The sequence below is a fragment of the Rhinolophus sinicus genome, chromosome 16, assembly GCF_057876585.1.
Source record: "Rhinolophus sinicus isolate RSI-liver-muscle chromosome 16, RSI-T2T, whole genome shotgun sequence".
Taxonomy (NCBI): Eukaryota; Metazoa; Chordata; class Mammalia; order Chiroptera; family Rhinolophidae; genus Rhinolophus; species Rhinolophus sinicus.
The window spans coordinates 98,691,472-98,703,558 of NC_142516.1; the positions used below are offsets into that span (position 1 = coordinate 98,691,472).

General features: G+C 39.4%; 1 protein-coding gene and 1 long non-coding RNA gene across 8 annotated transcripts in view; one reads left to right on the forward strand and one right to left on the reverse strand.

The window, feature by feature from the left end:
• Window positions 1-8,116: 8,116 nt before the first annotated feature.
• LOC141571070 (uncharacterized) lies at window positions 8,117-8,816 on the reverse strand. The gene is made up of 2 exons (XR_012495589.2): window positions 8,765-8,816; window positions 8,117-8,462 (listed from the first exon to the last, which is right to left on the reverse strand). It is a non-coding gene; the product is annotated as an uncharacterized LOC141571070 (long non-coding RNA).
• Window positions 8,817-8,940: 124 nt separating this feature from the next.
• The window catches only part of NBEA (neurobeachin), a 662,791-nt gene continuing 659,644 nt past the window's right edge, over window positions 8,941-12,087 (forward strand). For 4 of the 7 annotated variants that reach the window (XM_019736455.3, XM_074330023.2, XM_074330024.2 and 1 more), the window contains exon 1: window positions 8,941-9,715. In XM_019736455.3, the coding sequence (XP_019592014.2) occupies window positions 9,422-9,715 (294 nt within the window). In that variant the 5' untranslated portion in view covers window positions 8,941-9,421. The remainder of the gene's footprint in view (window positions 9,716-12,087) is intronic. The other 3 variants (XM_074330025.2, XM_019736465.3, XM_074330027.2) reach the window with 1 other exon arrangement.

Here is a 12,087-nt window from a genome sequence, read left to right on the forward strand (position 1 = left end):
ATTCTTTTGGCTTTTTTTTTATTTTCATAAAGCCTCAGAAAAGAATTCCTAATACACCTTCTCTCCCTATGACTCGGGATAAACAAAGAAAAGATATATTGCTAATTTGGTATTATATACTTAACCGAGATAAAACATTTAAGTTTGAGATAGAAAAGGAAATTGTTAAAATTCTTGTAAGGTAAACAAATATAGAATATATATGTATATGTGTATATATACATATGTATATATAGGGCTACTTATTTAAGAAAAAAAAACTGAAGGAAACAATGCTGTCCTTTGTGCTCTTTGAAGAAGGGAAAGTCAGGTCAATGAATGAAGAGAAAACAAGTGGATAATAGTATACTTAATTATATTATTTGAAAACTCACAAAATTCTACTAAGTCTTCTTTTTGTGTTAAAGTATAATCACATTTTCTGTCACCTAGTGAGTATTTATCACAGGCATTGTTGTAAATGTTTTATATTTTTTCTCTCTTTTAATTAGGTTATTATATTTTACAGGTGTGGAGACAGGTTCAATGCCAATTTGTCTGGATTTGAACCTAATCTATCTGATTTCAAAACCATTCTTTCAGCCACTATATCATATGTCAAAAGATTATTTGGGATTAGGATGGGAATGGTAAAACAAAAACAATGCAACGTTTGGGAGGAATATTTTATTTTATAATGTAACCATGGGAGTTTTCTGTTGTGCTTATGAAACAAAACACTATAGCATAAATTATGATGGCAAATCATGTGGTCACCATCTTAATATGCTTCACTGAATGCAAATAGCCCTGAAACTGCCGTGTTATGTCTTCTTGCCACTGCAAAAGAAATCACGCTGAGCTTGTTTTAATATAAACAAGGGAACCTAGTGATAAAGCTGTGGCCAATATATGAGATTCCATCTACTTCTCACAAGCTTAGATGATCCAAACAGAAATGAAGTTTTATGTACACAGTTATGCATATTTGACAGATACCCAAACACTAAATGTGGTTAAGCATCTTGATCCCTTAAGATATCCTTTAATGTTAGGATTATCTGCGCTACCTGTGCTGTTTACGATTTGTTTTCACATTAACAACAAAGAGGCTATGTATAATGCATACCTCAAAATGCATTAGATTAAACTCTCAGGTACAGCCCAGATACTCTCTTCTACTTTCCCTTTACCTCTCTTTTCTGACCCTGACACTTCTGCCTGTTATAAGAGATACACCATAGCCCCAGGAAATCAAAGAACAAACTGCAGATTGTCTCCATGTACAACTTGCTAATAGATCAGTGAGGTAGTTATTTCAAGCCATTCTCCCACTGGTGAATCATGGCTGTGGCACCATTAGAGAAAGGCTGTATTCTAAAGCTTTATGTACCAGCATTGGGCTCAAATTGATTCTGTACACACTTTCTTAGTTGGACTAAAGTTTGGTAAAGATGTTTTCTCCTACTTTGAGGAGATAACTATTCCAAAGGACTCTTGCCATTTCCTCATAGCATTCTTTTCCTTCTTTAACCCAGACTATGTATTTTTTATTATAATTGTATAGACATGTAATGATAATGCTTTCAACAGGGGCTAGGGGGATGGTTAGTTAGACACATAACAAAATCTTTGCCAGAAACGTATAGTAAGGAGTGATATGGGACTCCTTAATGGGACTATGAAATTAAATGTTGGTTAATCTTAATGAATATAATTGAAAATAATATATTTATTCCAAGTAATTTTTATCTACAATTAAAATGATTCCCAGGAAACAGAAAGGCTTACAGAATTTTCTGAACCTTTATAGGCATAGTGATACAAAATCAGATTGACTCTAGTGATTACCTCTTGGTTGGCAGGTTTCACCAAAATATGCAAAATCATGTTGATTTTTTTCTTTTTAAATGACTTTTCCAAGTATTATTATATTTCATCTGGTATCTTTGGTAGAAAGGAAATAATGGCCTCTGTCTAGGTCCCAACGTAGGACATGTGGATTAGTGAAATAACCTGAGGCCTTGGCCAGCCATAACTACGATTAAATTCTCATTTCGTCACATCCTAAAGTATAGGACTTCATGTCATATATGAAGAGCATATAAAGTATAGCTCTTCATATTTGTTTCCTCACTTGAAAAATGGGGACAACAATATCTTAGGTGAAGGACTGTAGCAAGGGCTAGAAATAATACATGTACAAGAAATGGCATGTAAAAGATGAACAGTATATGATAGCTATATTGGTTAACAACAATCAACCATAAACTCCATTCTTTAACATATTTGTCTTTCTCTAACACATGTGTGTATACCAAACAGAATGGCAACTTCAGTGCAATGGATGTCATGCAAAACAAAATTATTGGTCAATGTTTGTTAGTATGAAAACAATTATATATATTCTTTTATTTTTAATTTCAGTGAAGGGAGTGTAAGTGACTATATACGTGTAGGCATATTGTCTTGTGAATTTCTTACTCTTGGGAAATGAAGCAAAGAAGACGACAACTACCAATTTATGTAAGTGAAAATGTCTCAGCCTATGCTACCTGAAAAAAAAGCAAGAATTTTTTTTTTCAAATGCTGGCAATGGGTACAAGGTTTCTGATCACTTTCATCTGATGGGATGCTGCATGTATTCATGAAGGTGGCATTTACTCTGACTGGGATTTCAGGAGAGGACATGAGGAGGATAGTGCTGTGGATAGAAGGAAGAGCAGGAGTAAAGTACCAAAGCAGCAAACCACAAAGTGGGAATGGGGAACAGAGTAATTCAGACTGGCTAAAGCACTGTTGCCCAACCAGGGGACCTCAGAATTACTGAAAGTGATCCTTGAATATTTATGTACATCAAGCATTTTTTTGTGGGCAGAAGAAATACCAAACACATTTATGTTACATGCATGTATATTAGCTTCCTAGGGCTGCTCTAACAAAGTACTATGAACTAGGTGGCTTTAAACAACAGAAATTTATTCTCTCACAGTTCTGGAGTCTAGTAGGCCAAAAGCAAGGTATCAGCAGGGGCCATGTTTTTCTGAAGGCTCTAGAGAATCCTTCCTTGCCTTTTCCTAGCTTCTGGTGGTTGCCAGCAATCCCCAGCTTTTCTTGGCTCACAGCTGCATAACTTCAGTCTTTGCCTCTGTCTTCATGTGGCCTTCTTGCCACATGTCTGTCTTCCTATCATCTTCCTTCTGTGTGCATGTTTGTCTGTGTACCCCTTTTCCTCTTACTGTAAGAACACCAGTCATATTCATTTAAGGGCCTACCTAATTCCAGTATAATCTCAACTTGATTATACTGACAAAGACCTTATTTCCAAACAGGTCACATTCCCAGGTACTCTGGGTAGGACTTGAACATATCTTTTTAGGGGACACAATTTAACCGACAATAATATATGTGTGTGTGTGTGTGTGTGTGTGTGTGTGTGTGTGAAAGAGAGAGAGAGAGAGAGAGAGAGAGAGAGAGAGAGAGAGAGAGAGAAATATACATAGAGGTAATTTTTTAAAAAGTAAAAAATTATTTAAATAGCACTATTAAATTGAAAATAACTTTTTATTACTCTGTTTTTCTCAATTGATGAATATTAAAAGAATAAATCTCTCAGGTAGGAGACTGGGAGCACACATTTTTTTAAAAAATGAGAAAAAGGGTTGTACACATCAAAAAGGTTGGGAGCCATTGGTGTAGAGTTCCTGCCAGGAATAGAATGACTAGATATTAAGCTAAAGTACTAAAGTAAAGTATGGAGGGCTTTTGGTACCAACATAACTACTCTAGGTTTAATTTGTTAGGCAAAGAGAATTACTTGTGATTTTTTGAGCATATAACATGTATGCATGTAGAAGCTATTGTGATTAATGAAGCAGAAATTCTGAACCAAAGTCTATCTATCAAGGTGAAGCTTTAGGAAAATTACCCAGGTACAGGGTGGACTGGGAAAGAGTGAATGTGGAGAGGAGACCAGGTATGAAGTTAGCAGGATCTCACTAGATGATGAGAGTGAGAATGAAAAGAATGAAACACGCGCTAGACATATTACCAAGCAAGAAGGGGCAGAGGTGTGATCAATCGATGAGTATGTATGTGCATGTGGTACATTTGTATGTACACCGATGTGGATGCTTGTGGGTACATCTGTGCATTAAGGTGTTCATATGGTGTCTAGTTCTTTTGAAATTCAAGAGTACTTATTATTTCTGTACCATTCATATGATATTTTTAATATATTGACTTGTTGATTCACTTTCCACATATGAATACAATATGTCCCTAAATGGAAAATTTTAAATCATTGATTTTTGACTAATCTACATTCTTACACGCAATAGGCACTCAAATATTTCTTGCTTGGTAAATACCAATGTTTTAGCTATTCCAAAACTGGGTCAAATTTGTTAACACATATTGAATTTCTATGTTGTGTCTGTGTTTTATGTTCAGGAGAAAAAGCAGTGCAGAGAATAAAGATAGAACTAATAGTAGCTGGAGGAAACTGAAGTTAAAGTTTGGTGAAGAAATTGTAAATAGGCACCAAGCTGATCTAAACGATTTCAAGTCGTCAAGACAGGACAAATGATTTCCATTGATCCTGAAAGAATCTGAAAATTAGATCACTGAACAACTCTCGATGGTCTTTGAGGAATCATAGAGAAGAAGAAGTGACAGGCGATTAAGCTGCCAAAGGGAGGAGGAGATCAATTCTCAAAACCCCACAGCAATTAGCTTAATATCACCACTAGGTGAGATTACAGAAAGTTTCATTCATTAGAAAAGGAAGCAGTAAATTGTGTTATCAGATTAAAAAACATTTTCTTGTTTGTGATAGAGTTATTGGAAAATTTGATAATTCACATCTCTCTGTATGTGTTTGCACTTTCATTTGCTTAGATACTATGACAGTGTTTCCAGACTTCAGCTAATTAGTTGTGAAGTTCCCTTATGATAATCTGTTGGACAAGTTAGAGAAATACGGGCTAGTTGCTAGCATAGAATTGTAGCTATTTAATAGTTGAAGGATTATACCAAACATGTACTTGTAAACTATTTAAATCAATGGTTTTTCACTACAAATTACAGTAAGAAATACATTTTATATCATTATCTGGTAAGTATTCATGCACATATGTATGTATATATATGTGTATGTATAATTTCAATAATGGGTGTACATTGATATTTTCCATTCTATGTTTTTCTATTCTATTTCATTAAAAAAACCCTGTTTGTTGCAACTTACTAAGTCTATTTCATGACTCATTAATGGGTTGGGACTCACAGTTTGAAAATGAGAATTGATTTTAATCAGAATGTTTTTAGTGACTACAGAGCTGTTTTTATTCTGTTCAATCAAATATTTGGATGAAGGTATAGAAGAATTGTTCTCAAATTTGCAGATAATAAGATAAGAAGAATGGCACAATTTTTTTGTGTGATATAATCAGGATGAAGAAATTATTAGCAGCTTAAAATTAAATAGAAAATTTGAATAAAAATAAATTAAATAGATATGTCCGCTTCTGCACTTTATATCTCAAAATCTACTTATAAGCTACATATGGAGGCGTGCTGCTGCTAAGCAGCAACATGTCTAGAAACAAAACAGAACAACAATAAAACAAAATCCTTGATGTTTTAGTTGATAATACTTTTAACATGAGATGGAAATAGAACCAAAATTATCTGAGAACCTACTACATGCTAGACATGAATCATGAGTGTCACACTGCTGAAAATCCCTGAACCAAACCAAACCACCCTGAACTAATTTGATTTGCAGTTACTTTAATAGGAGTTATTTTTCCAAAGGTTGAAGTTCAGTTAGTAGTTTCCCACTGTTTTACTGGCCTGAACCTACCTAGAATTTGGAGTATTCTGTTCAGATTATGTGTAGAAGAAAGCAAGAAACCTGTTTTTTAAAGTACAGGTGAAGGGAACGGGGAACTTAGCCTGGAAAAGTGCTGTTTTCATTCATTCATTTTGAACATGTTTATTAAATGTCAATTACAAGCCAGGTATGGTAGGTGCTGAAAACACAAAAGTTACCTCACTGTTGTCTTTTCCCACAGCCAAGGAAGGGAAACATGGTTTACTGATACTTGATACTATATTAAGTACCTTAAATGTATTAGCTACTTTCATCCTGCAATCCCATGAATCTCTACATTGGGTTGGGTAAATTAAGGCTTTGAAAAGAAGTCATTTGTCCAAGATCACACAGGAAGTGGGTGGTGGAATTGAAATCCAAACCCAGGTTCCAGTGACTCTGGAGCATGTGTTCTCAACCAGTATACAATATTGTCTCTTGAAACTCAGATTCACAGACTTTTATCTTTGAAGGATTGTCCTTTGCAAGTATGGGTATGCATTTACTAAAGCAAAAATGTATACAAAATTAATATGCACCACATAAATTCTACTAAATCTGGAGATTTAAAAAAGAACATTTTAGGTAGCTTCTACTATTCTATAGCTATCTTTTATTTCATAATATTGTTAATGCAAACACTAAGTTAATTGTACGTTTTCAGGTAAATAGGCTTTGTAGACTAAAAGGAAACAGACCTGCTGTGTCTTCTAAACGTTATGTTTTGGGAATAGTATTAAAACATATAACTGTTCAATTAAAGACTTGTATGTGGTTATAATTGGTCTTACATGTGTTTATAGGTCATGCATATTAAGGGTACAAGGACACATTTAATGTACGTACGCTGGCTGCTGAGTTGAAATTACTTCAATTCTCATTCCTGTTAGTGAGTGAGGAGAGCTCAGTAACTTGAGTAGACTGCACAGGTAGTAAGTAGTAAGTGTGATTCAAAACTCGTGCTTTTTCCACAGCACCATATCGCCTGCCAGGAGCCGGCAGTGTAGTGGAGAACACGTTTTAATTGGTGAGCTCTTTTAACTATCTCTGATGTTGAATTAAGTATATAACAGAAGTGGGTTTTTCCTACTTTGAAATAGTGACATCCTTTCTACACACTCCTTATCTCCACTAAAGGAAAATGAATAAACAAGGAAAACAAAACCAAACACACACACACACACACACACACACACACACACACACACACTCTGCTTAAGAAACAAAACAGAAAAAATTAAAGCAAAAATATAAAATGATGTTAAGCTATTCATTCAGAAAGAAAATAGAAAGTTCAAGTGTCACTGTCTCTCAAAGCACTCATGCAAGAAGTCTAAAAATAGAAACTTATGTCATACTACATATAAGCAAGGTGGAGTGAAAAAAAGTGTGATGACCTTTCAGTATGGATTTATATATGTAAGATAGATATATCGTTTTAAATTTGCAAATGAAAATAGCGCTAGTAAAAGTAGATGATACACGTTTGGGACAGACAAGTGCTAAAGGTGGATATATGTTACAAGATTTTTCAATTATAGCATATCTAAGTCACACCATTAAAAGTTTTTGCTTTTGTAAATTTTCCATACATTTTCAATCATTCTAGCATTTTATAATTTAATTGCGATTTAATTTTAATGGGCATACCAATTACCACTTTTTTCAGAAATTTTTGCTTCTTTTAATAATGCAATCTCTGCAGTGGAAATTTAAACAAACACACACACAAACAAAAACTAATCCTAAGCACTGGTTTTAAGGAACTCTGTTATATATGAATTATAGTACTTTAGAATTTTACCGTGTTCCAGTATCCTGGGAGTTAACTTGACTAGCCAGTTCAATTAACTATGCAGAGTAACAAACCAAATTATGGCAGATTTGTAGGTTGACTCTTCTCATTTGAGAAGACAATTAAAATGATTTCAATATATCTCAAGCTAGCTAATATTTCTGGTGCCTTTTAATATATCTTTATTGAAAAGGGCATGCCTCATGAAATATTAAAGAAAATCACATCCTTCATTTCGAGGAAGAAAAAGGCAGTCACGTCTATTTAGTTTGAATTCAATACTAAAGCAAGATTACTGTGTATATTTTAATTTTTTAAACTAAAAGGTTTTTTTTCTACATTTGTGCAGACACAGATCAAGGCTGGCAGTGAGACGTACCTATATTTTTAGATAATTTCAAAATCCTCTGAACTGTACATGCTCAAGAAAAAGGGAGGCGTCATCATTAATCGGCATCACACCGGAGGAGGATCCTTAGGGACTTTTAATAGTATGCGGGATGTGTAGCTTCCACCAAACTACCCCACAGTGTCACGCACACAGTGCAGTCTTTCTAGGATGGGAGGTGAGTTCAAGAGCCGTTTGTTGTTCAGAGCTCCATCCAGAGCGGATCACTGTTTGACAAGTTCTATTTTAAGTCGTGCCTGCGTGTGCAGGTGTCAGCCTCTTTCATGGCTGTAGAAAAAGACCCAGGACACTCCATCTGTATCTTTCCCCGATAATGCAGGATCGCTCGTCCCCAGGGAGCGTTTGTTTCTGCTTTGCCGGCCACTTTTTCTTTGGGAAATTCCAGGGGGGACAGGCGGGCAGGACTGCGAAGAAAGGCGAAGAGGGGCAGAAAGGGGTGGTCTGCCACTCCCCTACCTTCCCCGGCACGTGGCACTGGCAGTCGCAGCTGCTGCGTGCAACACTGAAGACTAAGATGATGAACCTCCTCCTAACAAGAGGATATTGAGGGAAGGAGGAGGTGGCAGCGAAAGCAAGACACACACTCACTGTGTCCTTCCCCGCAGGGAGAATCCAACCTCAGGGGAAAAACTACAAGGAAGCCACCACCCGCCCCGCCTCTGCCAGCTCGCCCGTGTCTGGCAGCGGTCCCCGTGCACCTGCTCACCTGTCTATCCGTTCAGGGTGGTTGGGGGGAGGGACGAGGGGTGTCGGGGTGGGTGGGGGGAAAGCGAAGGAGGGCAGGGCAAAAGAGGGGGCGCACCAAGGGCTCCGCCCCCCGGAGGCACGGCGCAGGCGCAGTGGCCGCTACCGCAGGCAGGGGGCGGCAACATGGCGGAGTGAGCGGCGGCGTCGGGGCTTCACAACAACAGTGGCGCCCGTAGCAGCGGCGGCAACGGCGTCAGTAGCGTCGGCCACAGCCGGAGTTTCAGCACCGGCCAGCGCCGAGACCAGCTGCTCGCGCCCCCGAGCTTTTCGGATCGGCGGCAGCATCTCCGCGGGGGGCGGGCCGGGCCGGACGGACCGGGAGGGGGAGAGAGAGGAGGCAGCGGCACAGCTGCTGGGCGGACACTGCCGCTCGCCGGGCAGCGGTTAGCGGCGCCGCCACCGCCGGGAATAAGCCAGCGAATAACCCACCGCCTCCGCCGGGGAGGGCGCCGGAGCGGGCCGGGCTCAGGCGCAGGCGGGGAGCGGGCCCGGCGCCGCGGCGCTGGTGGATGCTGGGGCTCCGAGGCGACGGCCGGGGGGCGGGGGCCGCGGCAGGTATAACGGTACCGGCGGAGGCAGCGCCTCTGCTCTTCCCTTCTGCTCAGGAGGGGGGGAAATGGCGAGCGAGAAGCCGGGCCCGGGCCCGGGGCTCGAGCCTCAGCCCGTGGGGCTCATCGCCGTCGGGGCCGGAGGCGGAGGCGGCGGGGGCAGCGGCGGTGGCGGCAGCGGGGCCAGCGGGATGGGGGAGTCGAGAGGGGCGTCCGGCTCCGGCTCCGTGGTGCTGCCCGCGGGGATGATTAACCCTTCGGTGCCGATCCGCAACATCCGGATGAAATTCGCAGTGTTGATCGGACTCATACAGGTCGGAGAGGTCAGCAACAGGGACATCGTGGAGACCGTGCTCAACCTGGTAAGGGAAAGGGCGTGCGGTGCGTCTGCCTCCCAGCCCCCATAGCCGCCCTCACCCCCAGGGTCACCGCGCAGCGCGTCCCTGGAGCACAGATCGTCCAGCCTGTTTTGCCAGCGGTTGACCTGCCTGCGCGCTGCCCAAGTCACGCCACCTCCCTGCTCTCCTCTGGTCCTCTCCTGCTACCTGAGCTCAGTGCCCAACTTAATATCGCTCGTTATCACTCCTCACGACCATGAGTAGTAAATCACTCCTTGCCGTGCTGGTTTTGGGTCGACTTGAGAGTTTAGTTGGAGGGAGAGGAGGCCTCCTTTTCTCTGGGGCTTCTTTCTCCCACACTTAATTGCCCGTGCTGTCGCTCTCGGAGGATGAAAGCCTTGCCCCTGGAGCCTAAATTCCCCGGTGCTACTGAAATGTGAGAAGCGCATTAACTCCAACTTGAGCAGCTGGGGTGTGATGTTTTCGAATGAGGAGGAAAATGATGCAGTTTTTCATTTGCCTTTAAATGTATTCTGAGGCTGTGATGTGATGTAGAGTGTGTGGCTGTGTCCGCCCCCCCCCCCCCCCCCCGCCCCATCTCTTTTTAGGCAGCCTTTCTTTCTTTGTAATATTGCCCTGAATATGCTGACCTCTTAGTCATTTTTTATGCCCACAGGGTGTTAAAATGTGAGGGCACCAAATCATACAGGTTGGTTTCTATGGTTGCCTTCAGAGAGCGTGCCATATGGATAAAGACTAAAGGAAAGGTGTTAGATGCAGCCCGAGGTTTTGGTTTCTTTCATGATAAGAAAGAGTTACTGCAGAACTGTGTATGACTTAATGTTTTGCGCTATCTACAGAGAGGCTAAGAAGCGTTCAAGATGTCAGGGGAAGAAATAAAGAGAGGAGAATCATAAATTACACATAATTAAGAGTAGTTCATTTTTAATGTTTTGTAAATGCAGTTTTTGCTGCAGCAAAGCTTTTTCAACAGTTTCCTTTGCGATAGTCTTTGACATACAGTAAGGTTGGATTTTGGAAGGCACGGCTTAAATCAGGAGCAATCAGTTGACTATTGTATTTGGTGTGGAGTCATAGGGATATAAAAAAATGCTTGCAAGGAGATTTTATAACACCCATGTAGTCTGATTTTTCAGCCAAGCTGTTATTTTTATTTGATCTATTGGAAAATTGAAAGGAAGCTGCAGCTACAGCAGTGGTGCCCTGAGACATGAAATAGTTAATGCACGGTTTCTGAACCTCTTAAATTCACAGAAAAGTTAAAGCTGTTTCTTTTTCTTTTTTGCTAGTGTTCAAGCCAAAGCTAGGAGAATATCTGTCCTTGCTTTGTTATATTTATTACTGTTTAAATACAAAACACATCTTTCTTCTTTTCTGTGCCCTTCAAATAAATCACCACAAAAGTCAGTGTAAGTTTGGGGTAATGTTACCACATTGATAAAACCAAATTATTTTCAAAACACTAATAGAAATATTGTTGGGATTTTAATTTTAGCCAGCTGCAAGTAGGAGGTTAGTACTTGTCCCCTGCTTTTCTCTTTTTAAAAGAAAAAGGTGAGATCTCAAAATATGTTAGTTTGTTAGTACGTACTGTATTTCTGTAAATTTAAACACATTTAAAGTATTTTTTCCAGTTTTCACCTAAGCAATATCAATTTTACTTTAGAAGATGTGGCATTAGGTTATTTGAATAGGTATTTGTATGCTTACTTAACACATTTTAATGTGATATGAGGCAATAGAGCTCTCACAAGCTGGAAACTGATTTGAATGGGTAGCTGGTTTGGAGTCTGCAGCAGTAGCGATGTCTGCTGGATCAGTCCTTAACAGATGGGGTTCTATAGATACACAGGAGGATAAGAAAGGAAGTGAAATATTTCTTTTGAGATAAAAAAGCAATTTCACTCTCTTCAGTACAGTGAAAATCTGGCAAGAAATCTCAGTATGCAAACATTGTAGAGATTAACTTTACTCTTAAGCTTAGTTAATCAGAAATAAGATAATAGTGAAATGGTATATCCCCAGACCTACTTAAGACCTTGTAACTGCATTGATTTTGGAATCAAAAAGTTAGGTTTAAAATTTCTTTGTGCGTATTTAAAGAATGGAGTAAATCTTTTAAATGGAAACTTTTGGAGAAAAGAATAAATGACAAAAGGAGCTCTTTACTAAATTGTTAATTACATTGATTGTGGACTAAGAATTGGTCATTCGAAGTGTCATTTATTTCTTGAATTGTAGGTTGAGGGCTTTATCTTTCCAATATACTCATGATGAAAATGTTTTGTGAAACCTTAAGCTGACTCTGAAACTATTTAGAAATCTTAGGAATTTAAAAACTAATTATCAAAACTTAATTCTGTTTACTTAATAAG